The following is a 22,538-nucleotide window of genomic DNA, read 5'->3' as shown; positions in this document are numbered from 1 at the left end:
CACACACAGGCCTGTCAGCATGCAGAACACACACACACACACACACACACACACACACACACACACACACACACACACACACACACACACACACACACACACACGGTAAGGATGAAAACACACGCACAGAGACACTCCTGTACATACACATTCACAAAATGTAAATACATTTTTACAGAGGGTTGATTTCCAGTTCCAAGAGAGCTGTAAGAATGGATGGGCACTGAGCACCGAGCAGCTTCTCCCCTGTGTCAGAAATGAGCACTGGGCACTGAGCAACTTCTCACCTGCATCAGAAATGAGCACTGAGCACTGAGCAGCTTCTCCCCTGCATCAGAAATGAGCACTGAGCAGCTTCTCCCCTGCATCAGAAATGAGCACTGAGCAGCTTCTCCCCTGTGTCTGAAATGAGCACTGGGCACTGAGCAGCTTCTCCCCTGTGTCAGAAATGAGCACTGAGCAGCTTCTCCCCTGTGTCTGAAATGAGCACTGGGCACTGAGCAGCTTCTCCCCTGTGTCAGAAATGAGCACTGAGCAGCTTCTCCCCTGCGTCAGAAATGAGCACTGAGCAGCTTCTCCCCTGTGTCAGAAATGAGCACTGAGCAGCTTCTCCCCTGCGTCAGAAATGAGCACCAAGCAGCTTATCCCCTGTGTCAGAAATGAGCACTGAGCACTAAGCAGCTTCTCCCCTGTGTCAGAAATTAGCACCGAGCAGCTTCTCCCCTGCGTCAGAAATGAGCACTGAGCAGCTTCTCCCCTGCATCAGAAATGAGCACTGAGCAGCTTCTCCCCTGTATCAGAAATGAGCACTGAGCATCTTCTCCCCTGTATCAGAAATGAGCACTGAGCAGCTTCTCCCCTGCATCAGAAAAGAGCACTGAGCAGCTTCTCCCCTGCATCAGAAATGAGCACTGAGCAGCTTCTCCCCTGTATCAGAAATGAGCACTGGGCACTGAGCAGCTTTTCCCCTGCATCAGAAATGAGCACTGAGCAGCTTCTCCCCTGTGTCAGAAATGAGCACTGGGCACTGAGCAGCTTCTCCCCTGTGTCAGAAATGAGCACCGAGCAGCTTCTCCCCTGTGTCAGAAATGAGCACTGAGCAGCTTCTCCCCTGCATCAGAAATGAGCACTGGGCAGCTTCTCCCCTGTATCAGAAATGAGCACTGGGCACTGAGCAGCTTCTCCCCTGCATCAGAAATGAGCACTGAGCAGCTTCTCCCTGTGTCAGAAATGAGCACTGGGCACTGAGCAGCTTCTCCCCTGTGTCAGAAATTAGCACTGAGCAGCTTCTCCCCTGCGTCAGAAATGAGCACTGAGCAGCTTCTCCCCTGTGTCAGAAATTATCACTGAGCAGCTTCTCCCCTGCGTCAGAAATGGGCACTGAGCAGCTTCTCCCCTGTGTCAGAAATGAGCACTGAGCAGCTTCTCCCCTGTGTCAGAAATGAGCACTGAGCAGCTTCTCCCCTGCGTCAGAAATGAGCACTGAGCAGCTTCTCCCCTGCGTCAGAAATGAGCACTGAGCAGCTTCTCCCCTGCGTCAGAAATGAGCACTGAGCAGCTTCTCCCATGTCAGAAATGAGCACTGAGCACCGAGCAGCTTCTCCTCTGCGTCAGAAATGAGCACTGAGCACCGAGCAGCTGCTCCCCTGTATCAGAAATGAGCACTGAGCAGCTTCTCCCCTGCGTCAGAAATGAGCACTGAGCAGCTTCTCCCCTGCGTCAGAAATGAGCACTGAGCAGCTTCTCCCCTGCGTCAGAAATGAGCACTGAGCAGCTTCTCCCCTGCGTCAGAAATAAGCACTGAGCAGCTTCTCCCCTGCGTCAGAAATGAGCACTGAGCAGATTCTCCCCTGCGTCAGAAATGAGCACTGAGCAGCTTCTCCCCTGCGTCAGAAATGAGCACTGAGCAGCTTCTCCCGTGTCAGAAATGAGCACCGAGCAGCTTCTCCCCTGTATCAGAAATGAGCACTGAGCAGTTTCTCCCCTGCGTCAGAAAAAGAGAAATGTCAACTTCTTACAGACAGATGGGCACTGTGGAGAAATCCTCTGTCAGGAACAATTGTGGCAGAGCTGGAGGAGCGAACACAGCCACAGCACACACTGAGGAACAAAGGAGAAAGTCCTGGTAAAATAACATCCTGTACATGTCATGGCCTAGGCCACCACTAGAGGGAGACATCTCATATTTCATGTGAGGCACACAGGTTGACCATACAATAGATGATCCTATTCATACACAGCAATAGAACATGACTACATTCAAAGACTTTTGGTGGGTGTAGGGATATGTGTGTGTGTGTGTGTGTGTGTGTGTGTGTGTGTGTGTGTGTGTGTGTGTGTGTGTGTGTGTGTGTGTGTGTGTGTGTGTGTGTGTGTGTGTGTGTGTGTGTGTGTGTGTGTGTGTATGTGTATGTGTGTGCGTGTAGCCTACTTACTGGTCTGCACTTTGAGTGTGTAGGGGTTCTTCTGCTGGATGGTGTGTGTGAAGAGGAACCGGGCGTTGCAGCTGTAGTCTGTGTGGGAGTCTTTAGCCAGAACATTAGAGAAATACAGATCTCCATTCAGACCCATGGACACACGCCTATCTTGGGTTATAGACATCATGGCTGTGGAGGGAGAGAAGGATGGAGGGAGGGAGGGAGAGAGGGAGGATTGGAGTGAGGGAAAGGAGAGAGGGAGAGAGAGAGAGAAAGAGAAGGGAGTCGGTAGAGAGAGAGGAAGGAGGGAGAGATGAGAGAGGGAGAGGTAAGGATGGGGGAGGAAAGAGAGGGAGAGAGAGATAAATATGGGGAGAATGAAGAGAGGGAGTGAGTGAGTGAGAAAGATCCTAAATCATTTAGACTGTATGCTTCATAATGGACCATAACATGATCTAATTTCAGATGTTCCACTAGACCGGCCAAGCGGAGTAGCCTACATCTCATGTGACTTGAAAAACAGAGTCAGTCCCAACCAGGTAGATAAAGATCAAATAGACATTACCCTTTAAACTCTAACTGTAATCTGGTCTCATTGGCTTAAACTCCTAACTCGACTGGAGCTGAGCTGAGTGTATGTAGCGTGTAATAGAGTACCAGCAGTGTTAGGACACACAGTGGTAGCCAGTGGGGCCAGCCATAGACAATATATCCTATCTAGGATTCTATATCTATGGTGCCAGCTAGGTCAGCTCTAGTGTTGTCATCCTCTGTGATGATGTAGCACTGGGACTGGGACTTGTCACTCTGGGGCTCTGTGTTAATGTTAACTCCTAACACACACAGATGCTCCCGACAGATGATCACACACTCGGTAACCAAGACGAGTGACAGGGCCAATCTGGTTGTCTTGACAGTGCCGTGGTCCAATCATCCCCCAGCCGGTGGTCAAATGTAGTGGTGGTGTGTAACTGTGACTGGGCAATGTGCCATAATGCTATGATTGCTATAATCTACTGTATGTATTATGTTCATAATGGCCCCATGGTTATAATTAGCTTGGCTTATTAAGATTTAGTGAAGTGAGAGTAGTGGAGTACAGTCCAGAGAGTATAGCAACACCATTAGCCGTGAAGGACTACTTCAGTCTGGGCTCTTAAAATGGCTTCTGCCTGCTCTTGGGTTCTGGCCTCTCAGCTCTTTACCCAGCAGTCAGATAATTACACACACACACACAGAATTACAGTGGGTCAGCAGTAACACACACCACTAGAGAAGAGGATAGAGAGATAGAAAGGAGGGAGAGAGAGAGAGTGAACGAGTGATCAAGCGAGAGAGAGAGACAGAGAAAGAAAGTGAGGATATCTTGAGAGTGAGAGGTTTGAAACATTTCTAGACAGAAGAGATGGGAGAGGGGAGAGAGAGCGGGAGGGAGAGCAGGAGAGAGAGAGTGAGAGAGAGAGAGGAAAGAAAGCGATAGCATTAAATAGCAAGTGACAGAAGAGCTGAGAGGTCACCTAAGAGGACAAACGACTGGGATAAAGAGGGACAGAAGGACACATAGGGAGAGGGGGACAGACAGACATAGAGAGAGAGAGACAGAGAGAGAGATAGATTCACCGCTGTTCATCCAGAAGGTGTGTGGAGGGGGCAGGCCTGGAGGAGGGTTACAGGCCAAGACCAGGGAAGAACCCTCAGCCACTACCACTGGCTCCAACACCTCCTTAGGCCACAGAGGGGACTCTGACAGAGGGAGGGAGAGAGATATTTAGATGACATGAGATCACAGGGGGCTGCTGAGGGGAGATGGCTCATAATAATGGCCTGAACGGAGAAAATGTAATGGCATCGAACACCTGGGAACCAAGTGTTTGATGTATTTGATACCATTCCACTGATTCCACTCCAGTCATTACACGAGCCCATCCTCCCCAATTAAGGTGCCACCAACCACCTGTGTATGAGATACTTATTACAAGTCATATTCACTTTATAACATTTCAGAATATAGCCTACTGATTTTTTTTGTCTATGTCTGTGTGTGTGTGTGTGTGTTTGTGTGCGTGTGTGTTTGTGTGTGTGTGTGTGTGTGTGCTTGTGTGTCAGAGGGAAAGGGAGATACCTAGTCAGTTGTACAACTGAATGCCTTCAACTGAAATGTGTCTTCTGCATTTAATCCAACCCCTCTGAATCAGAGAGGTGCGGGGGGAGGGTGTGTGTGTGTGTGTGTGTGTGTGTGTGTGTGTGTGTGTGTGTGTGTGTGTGTATGTGTGTGTGTGTGTGTGTGTGTGTGTGTGGATGTTTATTAACAGACTCCTCACTGGACACTCGTAGTAGGATCTTGTTGGTCAGCGCCGTTCCAAAGTCGTTAGAAGCGAAACACTGGTATTCCCCCTCATAGTCCTCTGGCCTCCCTCCGCTCCGGAAGCTAATCTCCAGCGTTCCCGAGCGCTTCCGCATCGTCACCCGTGGATCCTTCCCCACGTTGAAGAACTTCCCGTTCCTTCGCCATGAGAACCTGAGTCACCATGGAAACAAACAGAACACAACAGAACAGGGTCAGAACCATAGAGATACCATAGATATATCTACAGTGGGGTTAAACAGGATTAGTCAGTGATGTCAGAAATCTCAACATCCTTCTTCAACAATTCTTCCTAGTCTGGTTGACGACATCACTGAATAATGCTTCTTCTTCTCAACCACCAAGGGGTTTTGAGCGACTTCAATAGGACCCAGATTAAGCCAAAGCACTCGTGAAATAACAATCACTGTTTGAGAAGATTCTCCAATTAGAAATGCTTTTACGGCCAGGAGAAAAGTCCGTGCAACAACACAAAATGTTTTTTTTTTTTTTTCAGAAGCTCTTTTGATTGGTTAACCAATGATTACAGCATGTGGTTGCATCACTGCTAGGGCTGCTATTTTGGAAGGGGATTATAGAGCATGCTTACTGTCATATTTACATAACAAACTGTATAGTAGAGAAAAAGACTGAAGAGGAGATTAGGGGAGAGAAGAGGTGAAGAGTGGACAGGAGGGGAGGAGGACAGGATAGAAGAGGAGGAGAGGAGAGGGGAGGGGAGGACAGGATAGAAGAGGAGAGATTAGGGGAGAGTAGAGGTGAAGAGTGGAGAGGAGGGGAGGAGGACAGGATAGAAGAGGAGGAGAGGAGAGGGGAGGGGAGGACAGGATAGAAGAGGAGAGATTAGGGGAGAGTAGAGGTGAAGGGTGGAGAGGAGGGGAGGAGGAGGAGGACAGGATAGAAGAGGAGATTAGTGGAGAGGAGGGGAGGGGGAGGGCAGAAGAGGAGGGGAGGAGAGAAGACAGCAGAGGAGAGCCCAGTCCCATAGCTCTGTCTGTGGCAGACTATAGAACCAGGGCCGTAGGACCAGAGCTACAGCAAGACGATCACTCTATATGAGGCTGTATGGAAGCCAACAGGACTGTTTGGGACTGAATGAGTGATTGATCCCTCTTGGAATGATCCAACAGCATGAATAGTCAACTGGGCGCATTATTCTAACACAATTACTTTGCTGGGAAGGATGAGGGGTGTGTGTGTGCGCATTGTGTGTGTGAGCAGGCATGTGTTTGTGCATTGTGTGTGTATTTGTGTGTGCATGTTTGTGTGCATGTGTAGCAGTGTGTGTGTTGTGAGTGTGTGTAAACCTTCACTGTGCCTCAAAACAAACAAAAAGCGGGAAGAGGGAAGAGGAGGGGGAGTGAGGGAAGAGGAGGCAGTAGATGGGAAAGGAGGGGGAGTGAGGGGAGAGGAGGCAGTAGATGTGAGGGGAGAGGAGGGGGAGTGAGGGGAGAGGAGGGGGAGTGAGGGGAGAGGAGGGGGAGTGAGAGAGAGAGGAGGGAGTTGTGGGGACAGGACTGGAGTGAGGGGAGAGGAGGCACTAGAGGAATGGGATAGAGGGAACAGGCTAGCATATCAGGTTTTTAGGAGCGGCAGGTAGCCTAGCGGTTATGGGCGTTGGGCCAGTAACCGAAAGGTCGCTAATTCGAATCCCCGAGCTGGCAAGGTGGTTAACCCCCAACAACAACTGCTCCCCAGGTGTTGATGACGTGGACACCGATTAAGACAACCCCCCCCCGCACCTCTCAGATTCAGAGGGGTTGAGTTAAATGCAGAAGAGACGTTTCAGTTGAAAGCATTCAGTGCAACTGACTAGGTATCCCCTTTCCCCAGGTGGAAGAAGGAGGGGGCGGGGTATCATGTGGGTTCAGTGGGATCATATTGTAATGTCAGGAGAGCTGGCTGGCTGTCATGGGCTGGCTGTCATGGGCTGGCTGTCATGGGCTGGCTGTCATGGGGTGGCTGTCATGAGGTGGCTGTCATGGGCTGGCTGTCATGAGGTGGCTGTCATGGGGTGGCTGTCATGGGGTGGCTGTCATGGGGTGGCTGTCATGGGGTGGCTGTCATGGGCTGGCTGTCATGGGGTGGCTGTCATGGGGTGGCTGTCATGGGGTGGCTGTCATGGGCTGGCTGTCATGGGCTGGCTGTCATGGGGTGGCTGTCATGAGGTGGCTGTCATGGGGTGGCTGTCATGGGCTGGCTGTCATGGGGTGGCTGTCATGGGCTGGCTGTCATGGGCTGGCTGTCATGGGCTGGCTGTCATGGGGTGGCTGTCATGGGCTGGCTGTCATGGGCTGGCTGTCATGGGCTGGCTGTCATGGGGTGGCTGTCATGGGCTGGCTGTCATGGGCTGGCTGTCATGAGGTGGCTGTCATGAGGTGGCTGTCATGGGGTGGCTGTCATGGGGTGGCTGTCATGAGGTGGCTGTCATGGGGTGGCTGTCATGGGGTGGCTGTCATGAGGTGGCTGTCATGGGGTGGCTGTCATGGGGTGGCTGTCATGGGGTGGCTGTCATGAGGTGGCTGTCATGGGGTGGCTGTCATGGGGTGGCTGTCATGGGGTGGCTGTCATGGGGTGGCTGTCATGAGGTGGCTGTCATGAGGTGGCTGTCATGGGGTGGCTGTCATGAGGTGGCTGTCATGAGGTGGCTGTCATGAGGTGGCTGTCATGGGGTGGCTGTCATGGGGTGGCTGTCATGGGGTGGCTGTCATGGGGTGGCTGTCATGGGGTGGCTGTCATGGGGTGGCTGTCATGAGGTGGCTGTCATGGAGTGGCTGTCATGAGGTGGCTATCTTGGGGCGGCTGGATGGCTGTCATGTGGTGGCTAGATGGCTGTCATGGGGTGGCTGGATGGCTGTCATGGGGTGACTGGATGGCTGTCATGTGGTGGCTGGATGGCTGCCATGGGGTGGCTGGATGGCTGTCATGGGGTGGCTGGATGGCTGTTATTGGGTGGATGGTGGCTGGGTGGATGTCATGGGGTGGCTGGTGGCTGTCATGGGGTGGCTGGTGGCTGTCATCGGGTGGCTGTCATGGGGTGGCTGGATGGCTGTCATGGGGTGGCTGGGTGGCTGTCATGGGGTGGCTGGTGGCTGTCATGGGGTAGCTGGATGGCTGTCATGGGGTGGCTGGATGGCTGTCATGGGGTGGCTGGTGGCTGTCATGGGGTGGCTGGGTGGCTGTCATGGGGTGGCTGGATGGCTGTCATCGGGTGGCTGGTGGCTGTCATGGGGTGGATGGTGGCTGGGTGGATGTCATGGGGTGGCTGGATGGCTGTCATGGGGTGGCTGGATGGCTGTCATGGGGTGGCTGTTATTGGGTGGATGGTGGCTGGGTGGATGTCATGGGGTGGCTGGATGGCTGTCATGGGGTGGCTGGATGGCTGTCATCGGGTGGCTGGTGGCTGTCATGGGGTGGATGGTGGCTGGGTGGATGTCATGGGGTGGCTGGATGGCTGTCATGAGGTGGCTGGTGGCTGTCATCGGGTGGCTGGTGGCTGTCATGGGGTGGCTGGATGGCTGTCATGGGGTGGCTGGTGGCTGTCATGGGGTGGCTGGATGGCTGTTATTGGGTGGATGGTGGCTGGGTGGATGTCATGGGGTGGCTGGATGGCTGTCATGGGGTGGCTGGGTGGCTGTCATGGGGTGGCTGGTGGCTGTCATGGGGTGGCTGGATGGCTGTCATGGGGTGGCTGGATGGCTGTCATCGGGTGGCTGGTGGCTGTCATGGGGTGGATGGTGGCTGGGTGGATGTCATGGGGTGGCTGGATGGCTGTCATGGGGTGGCTGGTGGCTGTCATGGGGTGGCTGGAGGCTGTCATGGGGTGGCTGGATGGTTTGGAAGCGAGGAAAATAAGTGGGGGTGGATTTAGGGGGTTAAGGCAAAGTGTGCCAATGAGTATGGGGTAGCGGTTTGGTGGGGTGCTGACAAGGTTCAGGTAGGGATTGGAATGGGGTCCAGGTGGAGAGTAGGGGGGTGAAATGGGGTGCAGGATGGCAGAGCAGTGCTGAGCTGGCCTATTCATGCTCACAATAAGGACTGCCACCCTGTATAACTGTCACAGTCAGACAGCGGAAGAGAGAGAGAGCAAAGTGACAAGGCAGGGTGACAGTAGGAAAGGGGAGTTAAAGAGGGAGACAACAGGGAGATAGGACTGAAGAGAAACAAGAAAAAAAGGAGGGAGCTGGAGAGTAAATATGAGAGAAAAAGAACGAGAGAGGGATAACAAGTGGAGACCCAGCTTCAGTGGGGAGAATAGGAGGGATAGAACAACGGCGTCAGAAAGTATGCAGGATGAAGAGAGAACGAAACAATCACAAACAAAAAGACAATAGAATAATCAGAGAGAGAGAGAGAGAGAGAAAGTGGGTGAGAGGGTGTGAGAAATTAGAGATGACAAGCTGAGTGGAAAAGGGAGGCGATAGATGAGGGAAGGACAGAGAGAGGGATGGGTATTTGTGCATAACTCACGTTGGCACGGGGTTCCCCTTGGCCTCACATTCAATGATGATGTTGTCTCTGGGATCAACAATGTAGTCCTTCAATGACTGTTTCATTATGGTGGGAGGCTGCTTCACTGGAGAGAGAGAGAAAGAGAAAGAGAGAGACAAAGGAGAAAAAGAATGCAAACAGAGAGAGAGAGAAAAGGAGATTCAGCAATAATGTCCGAGGAGGTGTGGTATATGGCCAACATACCACAGCTAAGGACTGCTCTTATGCACAATGCATTAGCCGTGGTACATTGGCCATATACCACAAACCCCCGAGATGGGTTATTGCTATTATAAACTGGTTACCAACGCAATTAGAACAGTAAAAATATTTTTTTTGTCATACCCGTGGTACATGTATACGTCTGATATATCACGGCTTTCAGCCAATCACCAGACAACCCCCCAGCGCAGACACACACACACACACACACACACACACACACACACACACACACACACACACACACACACACACACACACACACACACACACACACACACACACACACACACACACACACACACACACACACCAGCCATATCCAGGAGAAGTGAAGTGAGGAGGAGAGGATTGGGTTATGGTGTTGATACTGTGTATTCTCCCCTCCCTCTGGCCTTAACACAGCTGTGCTCACTCTTATTTAATTGCCCACTTAAGCCAGATGATTCCCCACTGTTTCTCTGCCCTGGTCCACTTCTAGATCACTGAGCACTCATTCCGCTCTGTACTGTCACCACACATCTACCAGACCCAGTCTCGACTGTCAGGCCCAGCCTCGACTGTCAGACCCAGACTCATCTGTCAGACACAGACTCGTCTGTCATGCCCACCCTCGACTGTCAGACCCAGCCTCGTCTGTCAGACCCAGCCTCGACTGTCAGACTGAGCCTCGTCTGTCCGACCCAGCCTCGACTGTCAGACCCAGCTTCGACTGTCAGACCCAGCTTCGACTGTCAGACCCAGACTCGTCTGTCAGACCCAGACTCGTCTGTCAGACCCAGTCTCGTCTGTCAGACCCAGGCTCATCTATCAGATCCAGGCTCTTCTATCAGACCAAGCCTTGTCTATCAGATCCAGGCTCTTCTATCAGACCAAGCCTTGTCTATCAGATCAAGGCTCTTCTATCAGACCAAGTCTTGTCAATCAGATCCAGGCTCTTCTATTAGACCCAGCCTTGTCTATCAGATCCAGGCTCTTCTATCAGACCAAGCCTTGTCAATCAGATCCAGGCTCTTCTATCAGACCAAGCCTTGTCAATCAGATCCAGGCTCTTCTATCAGACCAAGCCTTGTCTATCAGATCCAGGCTCTTCTATCAGACCAAGCCTTGTCTGTCAGATCCAGGCTCTTCTATAAGACCAAGCCTTGTCTATCAGATTCAGGCTCTTCTATCAGACCAAGCCTTGTCTATCAGATCCAGGCTCTTCTATCAGACCAAGCCTTGTCTGTCAGATCCAGGCTCTTCTATAAGACCAAGCCTTGTCTATCAGATTCAGGCTCTTCTATCAGACCAAGCCTTGTCTATCAGACCCAGGCTTATCTATCAGACCAAGCCTTGTCTATCAGATCCAGGCTCTTCTATCAGACCCAGGCTCATCTATCAGACCCAGGCTCATCTATCAGACCCAGGCTCATCTATCAGACCCAGGCTCATCTATCAGACCCAGGCTCATCTATCAGATCCAGGCTCATCTATCAGACCCAGCCTCAACTATCAGACCCAGCCTCAACTATCAGACCCAGCCTCAACTATCAGACCCAGCCTCAACTATCAGACCCATCCTCAACTATCAGGCTCATCTATCAGAACCAGGCTCAACTGTAAGGCCCAGCCTTTAAGATAACTTAGAACTTTCCCGATGACAAGCTGGACAGTCTGTTTCTTCCTTCCTGTTGTTATGATAACCGTGTCTTTCTACTGTACGTCCTACATTGCCTATATAACGATACACTGATACAGGTGTAAGATCTTAATTTGATCACCTTGATGCAGGAGAACTTTCCTGAAATGCAGGGATTTTACATATTTGAAGTGTATTTTAGGTTTAAAAAAGCTTCTGAAGTTAGTAATGTTCACTTTGAAATGTCATACTTGATTTTCCCTTTTGGAAAATGTATCAACCCCTACAAAAATGTCCATTAATTTTAAATGACATAATAATTAACATTACGGTTGCTGCATGATTATTTTCCCGCTGTAGCAAACTGGCTCAAATTGAGATCATAAATCTGTACACTGACACTACACACTATCAAGCCCAGCCTCAAAGAAAATTGCTTGCCTCCACTCCCATTGTAAAAAATAGCCACAGTTGAAAGAGATACTTCCTTGCCATGATGTAACAACATGGGAGAGAGGAACAGCCGGTGAGTGTGTGTGTGTGTGTGTCACAAATCTTCTCCAGAGTAACCACAGTTTTAAAGGGAATAGCCCAAGTCTGACGGAAGTCCCCTTGCCAAGATAGAAAGCTTTCCGTTGGAGAGAAAGAGGGAATTCCATCGCCCATTACTATTCTCTATTTGTCCTCAGTTTGGGGATGCCGCCGGTTACCCAACTGTTCTTATGCACTACTGTAAACAACACGTAACAGCAGGAGTTATCCATCCATTTGTGTTTCTATGGCAACCATACAAACACAGAGCTAGTTAACGTAAGTTGCTTCGGAATGGAAAATAAAACCTGCTCCTAGTAGGGCTGTGGCTGTAATGACATTTAGTCAGCCAGTGATTGTCATGCAAATAACTGCCGGTCTCATGGTAATTGACCGTTAATTAACATAAATACATTTAGCATCTCCTGGCTTCTACAAGCCACTGATGCTGACCTTTGGAACATCTACATTTCAAAAAGTCCATGTAATATAGCCTAGAGCTTCACAATAAATGCATAATTAATTTTAGGCTGGTCTAAAGAAACATGATATGAAGAAAAATGTAGTATATTTTGGAAGAACAGAATGGCATACTCTGAGTTGTCCTTATGTTAGGCCCTAATCTGGCTATTCCATATGGTAGTGGGCTACACTAGTTCATTTAGCAGACAGCAATTGCTTAGAATTCCGTTTAATTATTTTATATTATTTTATAGTATGAAGAATACAATTGAACATATCTGAATAAAATACAAAGGATATTTTCTCCAAAAGATTGGAGGGCGTGCGCACATGCGGCTATTCTGTGTTGAGCTGTTAACCTGTTTGGGATAGGGATCAGTATTTTCACGGCCGGATAAAAAACGTACCCGATTTAATCTGGTTACTACTCCTGCCCAGAAACTAGAATATGCATATGATTAGTAGATTTGGATAGAAAACACTCTAAAGTTTCTAAAACTGTTTGAATGGTGTCTGTGAGTATAACAGAACTCATATGGCAGGCCAAAACCTGAGAAGATTCCATACAGGAAGTGCCCTGTCTGACAATTTGTTGTCCTTCTGTAGCATCTCTATCGAAAATACAGCATCTGCGCTGTAACATGACATTTTCTAAGGCTTCCATTGGCTCTCAGAAGGAGCCAGAAAGTGTAATGGGGTGTCTGCTGTCTCTGGGCGAAGAACAGCAGGAGAATTTGTTAGTGGTCAGCCTGGGAACAGTGAGACTGAGAGGCGCTTTCATAAAATGTCTCAATTTTTTTCTTTCAGCCTTTGAATGAATACAACGGTTGGAATATTATCGCTATTTTACGAGAAAAATAGCATAAAAATTGATTTTAAACAGCGTTTAACATGCTTCGAAGTACGGTAATGGAATATTTAGAATTTTTTGTCACGAAATGCGCTCGCGCGTCACCCTTCGCATAGTGACCTGAACGCATGAACAAAACGGAGCTATTTGAATATAACTATGGATTATTTGGAACCAAAACAAAATTTGTTGTTGAAGTAGAAGTCCTGGGAGTGCATTCGGACGAAGAACAGCAAAGGTAATCCAATTTTTTAATAGTAATTCTGAGTTTGGTGAGCCCCAAACTTGGTGGGTGTCAAAATAGCTGGCCATGATGGCCGGGCTATGTACTCAGAATATTGCAAAATGTGCTTTCGTCGAAAAGCTATTTTAAAATCTGAAACTGTGATTGCATAAAGGAGTTCTGTATCTATAATTCTTAAAATAATTGTTGTGTTTTTTTGTGAACGTTTATCATGAGTAATTTAGTAAATTCACCGGAAGTTTGCGGTGGGTATGCTAGTTCTGAACATCACATGCTAATGTAAAAAGCTGGTTTTTGATATAAATATGAACTTGATTGAACAAAACATGCATGTATTGTATAACAATGTCCTAGGAGTGTCATCTGATGAAGATCATCAAAGGTTAGTGCTGCATTTAGCTGTGGTTTTGGTTTTTGTGACATATATGCTTGCTTTGAAAATGGCTGTGTGATTATTTTTGGCAGGGTACTCTCCTGACATAATCTAATGTTTTGCTTTCACTGTAAAGCCTTTTAGAAATCGGACAATGTGGTTAGATTAATGAGAGTCTTGTCTTTAAAATTGTGTAAAATAGTAATATGTTTGAGAAATTGAAGTTATAGCATTTTTGAGGTATTTGTATTTCGCGCCACGCTCTACCATTGGATATTGGTGAGGCTTTCCGCTAGCGGAACGTCTGTCCATAAGTTAAGAAAGAAACAGGTCCTCCTATATGCTTAATTAAGAGTTATTAATGTAACTTTAGTTGTTCTACAAACGTTGGGCTATATGTTTTGATTTTTAATACATTGTAAGTCTGCATGATGAGACTAATGATGATTTGAAATAAGCTGCATGAAAAGCATTTTTTTGCGCTGGCTGTAAACACTTCATCAGTCTCTCATTCACTATTTGACAAGCACTTGATAATGCCTCAATTGTCCAGGTGGCATCAACTTTGTGTGGCCGTAATGCCCCCTAAAAGAATCCATGCCTTTTGCGGACAGTGGCCGTTGTGCCCTTGGGCTGATAAGGATGCGCAACTGTGCGCGTCCTTATCCAATTCTGAGGAGCATATTGAAGATATTGGAAGAACTCTCCACATTTACTTTTTGTCAGCCAACAAGATGAGTAGGCCTAACGAACAGCAAAAACACTAGTCTATGTCAATCTACTATCCCCAATAATACAAAAGTCGACCTATTCTATTCTGTACGATAAATAAATATTCCAAACATAGTCTGGGACAGTTGTGGGATGCGATAGATCCCAAATTAATACAACCACTAGCATCAGAAAAACGGTTTAAAGCAAAGAGGCTGACGCAACAGATCAGAACTTTTAGCTTAAAATGTTGATAAACTATTAGGCAATTTCTTCACATTATAAGCGCAGCAATGTGCACACGGCAGTAGGCTATAGGTGTGAATGTTCCATTAGCAGGAAAACACCAATCTTTAAAAGTGACCACAAATGTGATTATGCATGTAATGCTTTTATTATTAAGGTGCATTTTTATGGTGAAAATTTTCTTCCCAAAACTTGAAACTCACGTGCTGCGTATGTATGCCAGTTAGGCTCTACACCCGTTGTGATGCAGATTGATGTGCTTCATTTAACGAAGTTATTTGGCCACTTTAGTTGTGATACAAACCTTACCAAAACATATCGGCCAGGCTACATGAGGTGTGCGACTATGATTTGAAAAAGTCGCAAAAAAAAGAAGCGTGCACTGTTTGCTGGGCATCATTCACAAGTGATAGACTAATATTGTCACCCATCACACTATTATCATGCACCTGTCTCGAAACAGGGGCAGCTGAAAATAATACATGTCATCTATGTACTTAAATAGCGAATGGAGGATGCTTTTTCCTGTGATTTATTTTCATGCCAGCCAGGTAGGCTATACTCCTGTTGTAAAGAGAAGCAATGTGTTTAATATTAGGAAAGTTGAGAAATAAATATAGTAGGCTTAGCCTATAGAAAGCTGATGGGATCCCCTCTATAGGCTATGCAATTGCATGAGAAAACAGAGATGTTGCACGACATCAGCTCATAGGCTCTCATGAAGTGTTTCATTAGATTTGAATACATTTACATTTAAAGTGACTAGTAAATAGATCACTAGTCACTTTAAACAATACCTCTCTAAATAATGCCACTTTAATAATGTCTACATATCTTACATTATGTCACGTCCTGACCAACAGATGGCGCTGTGGTAGTAGTTTGGGGGTCAGGACGTGGCAGTCTTGTGTGTGTCTTGTGACTCCTAATCAGGAACAGCTGGGAATCGTTGTTCCTGATTGGGAGTCATATATGTAGGAGTTGTTTGTCACTGGGGTTTGTGGGTGGTTGTTTTTACACTGTGTTTTGTATGCATGTAAAACTGTCACTGTGGTGTTTATTGTTTTTTCAGTGGATGCTCTACTCCTTTTTTTGAAAATTTAAATATGAGTAACCACACTTCCGCTGCGCCTTGGTCCTTCTCTCTCCCGTACGACTTATTCTGTGACAGAACCACCCACCTACACAGGACCAAGCAGCGGAAGAAGGCTGGCGAGGACTGGGAGACACGACGGGTAAGGAAGACCGAGAGGCACCCCCAATAAATTTTTAGGGGGGGCACAAGGGCTGTGTGACGGGGCAGGAGCTGCCCGCAAGTCAACAGTCGTCAGAGCTGCCCGCCAGTCAACGGTCGTCAGAGCTGCCCGCTAGTCAACGGTCGTCAGAGCTGCCCGCCAGTCAACCATCACCGGAGCTGCCCGACAGTCAACAGTCGTCAGAGCGGACCAGCAGGTCAACAGTCGTCGGAGCTGCCCGCCAGTCAACAGTCGTCAGAGCTGCCCGCCAGTCAACAGTCGTCGGAGCTGCCCGCCAGTCAACCATCACCAGAGCTGCCAGACAGTCAACAGTCGTCGGAGCGGACCAGCAGGTCAACAGTCGTCGGAGCTGCCCGCCAGTCAACAGTCGTCGGAGCTGCCCGCCAGTCAACAGTCGTCGGAGCTGCCCGCCAGTCAACAGTCGTCGGAGCTAACCGCCAGTCAACAGTCGCCGGAGTGGCCAGACTGCGCTGAACTGCCGGAGTGGCCAGACTGCGCTGAACTGCCGGAGTGGCCAGACTGCCCTGAACTGCCGGAGTGGCCAGGCTGCCCTGAACTGCCGGAGTGGCCAGACTGCCCTGAACTGCCGGAGCGGCCAGACTGCCCTGAACTGCCGGAGCGGCCAGACTGCCCTGAACTGCCGGAGCGGCCAGACTGCCCTGAACTGCCGGAGCGGCCAGACTGCCCTGAACTGCCGGAGCGGCCAGACTGCCCTGAACTGCCGGAGCGGCCAGACTGCCCTGAACTGCCGGAGCGGCCAGACTGCCCAGACTGTCCCGAGACTGGCCCAGACTGTCCCGAGCGGCCAGACTGCCCAGACTGTCCCGAGCGGCCAGACTGCCCAGACTGTCCCGAGCGGCCAGACTGCCCAGACTGTCCCGAGCGGCCAGACTGCCCAGACTGTCCCGAGCGGCCAGACTGCCCAGACTGTCCCGAGCTGCCAGACTGCCCAGACTGTCCCGAGCTGCCAGACTGCCCAGACTGTCCCGAGCTGCCAGACTGCCCAGACTGCCCCGAGCTGCCAGACCGCCCCGACAGCCAGGAACGGCCTGCACCTGAGCCACCTCCAGGATAGGTGGGTTGGGGAGCGAGGGTGTAGCACAGTGCCGTCGATGACGGCAGCCACCCTCCCTTCCCTCCCTTACTGTTTAGGGTTAGTGTTTATGGGTTTTGTTGGGGATTTTTGTTTGTTGGTGGTTTTTTTGTGTGGTTAGGTGCATTCCGGGGTCTGCACCTTGAGGGGGGGGGGGGTACTGTCACGTCCTGACCAGCAGATGGAGCTGTGGTAGTAGTTTGGGGGTCAGGACGTGGCAGTCTTGTGTGTGTCTTGTGACTCCTAATCAGGAACAGCTGGGAATCGTTGTTCCTGATTGGGAGTCATGTATGTAGGAGTTGTTTGTCACTGGGGTTTGTGGGTGGTTGTTTTTACACTGCGTTTTGTATGCATGTAAAACTGTCACTGTGTTGTTTATTGTTTTTTCAGTGGATGCTCTACTCCTTTTTTGAAAATTAAAATATGAGTAACCACACTTCCGCTGCGCCTTGGTCCTCCTTCCAACAGCACAAAGTATTTTGTGACACATTACTCATATCACATGTATATACTGTATTGAGACCCAATCACTGGCCACTTTAATAAATGGATCACTAGTCACTTTAAACAATGCCAATCTAAATAATGCCACTTTAATAATGTCTACATATCTTACATTACTCATATCACATGTATATACTGTATTTTATACCATCTACTGCACCTTGCCTATGCCGCTCGGCCATCGCTCATCCATATATTTATATGTACATATTCTCATTCACCCCTTTAGATTTGTGTGTGTTAGGCAGTTGTTGGGAATTGTTAGATTGATAGTTAGATTTGTGTGTGTTAGGTAATTGTTGGAAATTGTTAGATTACTTGTTAGAAATTACTGCACTGTTGGAACTAGAAGCACAAGCATTTCACTACACTTGCATTAACATCTGTGTAACGCCCTGGCCATAGAGAGGGGTTTTGTGTTCTTTATTTTGGTTAGGCCAGGGTGTTACATTGGGTGGGCGTTCTATGTTCCTTTCTCTATGTTTTTGTATTTCTTTGTTTTGGGCCGTGTGTGGCTCCCAATCAGGCACAGCTGAAGCTCGTTGTTGCTGATTGGGAGTCACACATAAGGAGCATGTTTTTCCTTTGGGTTTTGTGGGTAATTGTTTCTGTTTAGTGTTTGCACCTGACAGGACTGTTTGGCTGTCGGTTTCTTGTTTTTGTCTAACGTGTTCTTTCTTTAATAAATTCCTGAAGATGAACACATCCTCCGCTGCACCTTGGTCTCATTTGAACGACGGCCGTTACAATCTGCTAACCATGTGTATGTGACAAATAACATTTGATTTGATGTCAGAGTGCTGAGTACCAGCCTGTTAGCAAGTTTGGTAGGATACTAATGACCATCAGCAGCATCAGAGCTTGGAGAAGCCTAATTACTGTGACTAAACGGTTAACGTGGAATTTGACTGCCATCATGCCTCATGGCCGCCGGTGTGGCGGTAATACAGTCACCGTAACAGCCCTAGCTCCTAGTACTACAGCTCGTAAACCATTAGATCATTTATGCTGTAAATGTGGGTTCAAATTGGTATTTTCATCCCCCATAGAGACACAATACACTCTAAGAAGAAAAAGTGCTATCTAGAACCAATAAGGGTTCTTCGGCTGTCCCCATAGGAGAACCCGTTGAATAACCATTTTTTTCTAAGAGTAAAGACAACAGACACAACAGAAAATAGACACAGTAGACACAATACAAATGATGACTGTGTTAATAGAAAATACTTACAGTCCTGCTGGATCTTTTCTGTTAGTCCCAAAGACAGTGAGTGAGAGAGAAGGGCAGAGATAGAGATAGAGAGAGAGATGTTGCAGGTGTTGTTAGTGATATTAGAGTGTTCATTGCAACACAGGCCTATAGCTAGAGCATGTCTACAGCGTTAAACAATGTTAGTCACATACTGCAGTTACAGTTCTATTGTTATGGATTAGGCATGTCATAAAATGTTATTCTACAAAACAAAGTTATTATACTGTTATATCCATGTTTTGTATGTAAAGTACATTTTGTTATTAGAGTAGCATAATACGTTTATTGACTACAATGACTGTGAATATGTCCTGAAACAATGAAGCTGAAACAATGAGATGTAAACTTACCTGTTGATGATTCCACATCGGAAAAAGGTTGATTTTAAAGGAGGGAGCAGCAGAGAGAGGGAAAGAGAGATGAAATGATTTTCATCTGCTAGAGTCAGCAAGTTAGTAATTTCCAAGAACAGTACAGATGAACATAAAATCCACATATTTAATTATATTCCACTGCATAAATAATCTACATTTACATGTATAATATATTTCATATTGTCTTCATGTCACTCTTTAGCTACCCTGTAAATGGCCATGACTGACATACTGTAATTGACATACAGTAGTGGTCCAATGCTGTGTGTCTGATTGACAAGAGCCATTCCTCTCAGGACTTTCTGTCTTTATATGTACTACAGTCTCTCTCTCTCTGTGTGTGTGTGTGTGTGTGTGTCCAAGGCTACGGGGGAACAGCTGCCTATAGACAGGTGGAACACCCAACCCCCACAGTTGTTTTATTTACTCAGAATGATATTCATTATGCCATATAGCCATGCCCATGCTGGAGGGAAAGGGGACGGTGGAGAGAAAGAACATAAGAGGCTAACAAGGACATGAGAACAGAGATGAATCCGTCTGTCATCACCTCACATTAGATACATTCAGTCCTATAGACAGCCCATGTTACCATTCAGTCCTCTCAGGTATAGCATTAAATGCACTTAAATGCACCTCCCTGTGGTCTCTCAATGACCAGGGCTGATTCTCCCTCCCTCCCTCCCTCCCTCCCTCAATATGTTTGGGAGACGTCGGAGGGTTATGAGGGTATTATGCATTTTACTCTGTGGAGGGTCTTCTCTCTCTCTGTCCCCCTCTCTCTCCCTGTTGTGTGTGTGTGTGTGTGTGTGTGTGTGTGTGTGTGTGTGTGTGTGTGTGTGTGTGTGTGTGTGTGTGTGTGTGTGTGTGTGTGTGTGTGTGTGTGTGTGTGTGTGCGTGTGTGTGTGTGTATACATGTGTGTGTGTGTGTGAGTCCTCTGTCTGACACTAATTAATAGAGCTTTCTGAGGCCAGCGGTGAAAGGTTGTGGAGTATAAAGAGACATTGAGGGTGCTGTAGAGGGTCGATGAGGTGGAGACTACAGAGGGTGCTACATTGAGGGTGCTGTAGAGGGTCGATGAGGTGGAGACTACAGAGGTGATGACAGCTGATCGCCGTGTGTGTGAGGTCGAGAATAAGTAGTGCGCAGGTGTGGTTGACCTCCAAATAGCAGGTGCCCATGGCACTTTATTCCTATCAAATCATTTTTCATAACACCACTGTGAGACATTCACAGCTATTATTCTCCTTTATGAAGAAAAAAACAAGAGAGAAAGGAGAGAGAAAAGGTCTCCTTTCCTTTGTCTCTTAGTTTCATATTCACACTGGAGTCAGTCCAATGGGAGGCACAAGCTTTTATACATGTTAGAATGGCCTGGTATAGGGGTAGCGTATCAGGGTGTGTGTGTGTGTATTGATGTTTTGGCTGAAATCTGACAAACTTTTACAGATGCACAATCGAGAGCATCCTGTCGGCAACTGTACCGCCCTCAACCGCAAGGCTCTCCAGAGGGTGGGCGGTCAGCCCAACGCATCACCGGGGGCAAACTACCTGCCCTCCATGACACCTACAGCACCCGATGTCACAGGAAGGCCAAAAAGATCATCAAGGACTACAACCACCCGAGCCACTGCCTGTTCACCCCGCTATCATCCAGAAGGCGAGGTCAGTACAGGAGCATCAAAGAGATTGAGAAACAGCTTCTATCTCAAGGCCATCAGACTGCTAAACAGCCATCACTAGCACAGAGGCTGCTGCCCACATTGAGACCCAATCACTGGACACTTGAATAAATGGATCACTAGTCACTTTAAACAATGCCACTCTAAATAATGCCACTTTATTACTCATATCACATGTATATACTGTATTTTATACCATCTACCGCACCTTGCCTATGCCGCTCGGCCATCGCTCATCCATATATTTATATGTACATATTCCCATTCACCCCTTTAGATTTGTGTGTGTTAGGTAATTGTTGGGAATTGTTAGATTACTAGTTAGATTTGTGTGTGTTAGGTAATTGTTGGGAATTGTTAGATTACTAGTTAGATTTGTGTGTGTTAGGTAATTGTTGGAATTGTTATATTATTTGTTGGATATTACTGCACTGTTGGAAGTAGAAGCACAAGCATTTCGCTACACTCGCATTAACATCTGCTAACCATGTGTATGTGACCAATAAAATTTGATTTGATTAGAAATGTTGATTTGATTTGAAATCAGTGATGGGTAGTCAGAGGTGAATGGTTATGAGAAGAGACAGCCACCGTAGTCAGCCATACGTGACAAACTGTCACATTTGATTGCACAGTACTATGGAACAACCTACTCTATATGCTCATCAAATGTTAATGTGCAGAGTTCTATGGTTCAACTGTAGATTTGAATATCGGTTACTGCTAAATTGGTTTCAGCTCTGTGTTGGATGAAAACATATACATTCAATTCATATTGAATTAGCATGCCATAATTCAGTTGGTAGAATATACACTCAACTATAGTTAAACCATGCAGAAATATCTTTAGATCATATGGATGGACTGAACAGATTCACTGGATAACACATCAATATGTGCGAGTGTAAGTGTGTGTGTGTGTGTATGTGTGCGTGTGTGTGTGTGTAAAAGTGTGCGTGCGTGCGTGCGGGATGGGGGATGGTCAGAGAGATGAGTGTATGTGAGCTCAGTTCTATTGTTAAGAGATATCACTTTACATGAAGTTGGATCTGCAGATGCAAAGACAGGATAACTGTGTTGTGTTTTACATAGAGTATACACTGTACATGTATATATAAATCACTTCATTTCGCATGCTTTTTTTCCTGAAAGTCCATCTGTCACAGTAAACACCAATAGGTTTGTAAGGGATGTGGCATAAAACTTTGTTTTCTTAATTTTTTGTTCACTGTCCTTCAATTCCAAAACCATTGGGTGGGTCACCGGTATCTAAATTGTATGAGAACCAAAGGTTTTTCTATAAAATATATATTATAAAACAATGTTTTGACTGATTTCATGTGCTTGCGATTTGATTGATGGACTTACGATCAAGAGGAACCTCGATAGCAGACACTTCTTGCCACAGCAGCAGGAGCAAAGACATGACAGACAGGACCCAAGGCCCGCCCTGCACCAACATCTCTCTCCTCTGATTGGCTCTCCTCTCCTGTCACAACTCCTGGTTGGCTCCTGATACGGCTCTGACCTATCAGAGAGACAGAGAGAGAGAGATGTGTTTTCAGTGTGTGTGGCTGGCCTACATCAGCAGCTGAGGCCCTTACTCCCCAGGGAGAGCTATCCAGAGACAATGAAGACATCACACAGAACAGTTCCACCTCTCCTCCAGTCATCCACTTCCCCATTACCCCAAACCAGTATCAGAACCCCATCCCCCAGGCCCATGACTACTCCTCTCCCTCCATTCTACTAATTACCCCAGGCCTTCAGATCCCCATTCCTCCATTCCTCCATTCCCCCAGACCACAAGACCTCCAAACACAGAGTACCAGAGCACAGACCA

At 47.6% G+C, this 22,538-nt stretch overlaps 1 protein-coding gene across 9 annotated transcripts in view; it reads right to left on the bottom strand.

Annotated features, from left to right (window-relative positions):
• Nucleotides 1–22,538, bottom strand: part of LOC115150308 (neurofascin) — a 171,122-nt gene that overhangs the window by 44,110 nt on the left and 104,474 nt on the right. For 8 of the 9 annotated variants that reach the window (XM_029693459.1, XM_029693458.1, XM_029693460.1 and 5 more), the window contains 6 exons: nt 22,064–22,223; nt 18,618–18,635; nt 9,253–9,358; nt 4,739–4,935; nt 4,038–4,160; nt 2,436–2,606 (listed from right to left, as the gene is read on the bottom strand). In XM_029693459.1, coding sequence (XP_029549319.1) covers nt 2,436–2,606; nt 4,038–4,160; nt 4,739–4,935; nt 9,253–9,358; nt 18,618–18,635; nt 22,064–22,157 — 709 coding nt within the window. In that variant the 5' untranslated portion in view covers nt 22,158–22,223. The remainder of the gene's footprint in view (nt 1–2,435; nt 2,607–4,037; nt 4,161–4,738; nt 4,936–9,252; nt 9,359–18,617; nt 18,636–22,063; nt 22,224–22,538) is intronic. The other variant, XM_029693461.1, reaches the window with a different exon arrangement.

Source organism: Salmo trutta, chromosome 16 (assembly GCF_901001165.1).
Source record: "Salmo trutta chromosome 16, fSalTru1.1, whole genome shotgun sequence".
In the NCBI taxonomy this organism is placed as follows: domain Eukaryota; kingdom Metazoa; phylum Chordata; class Actinopteri; order Salmoniformes; family Salmonidae; genus Salmo; species Salmo trutta.
This window is presented reverse-complemented; position numbering and strand designations above follow the sequence as displayed.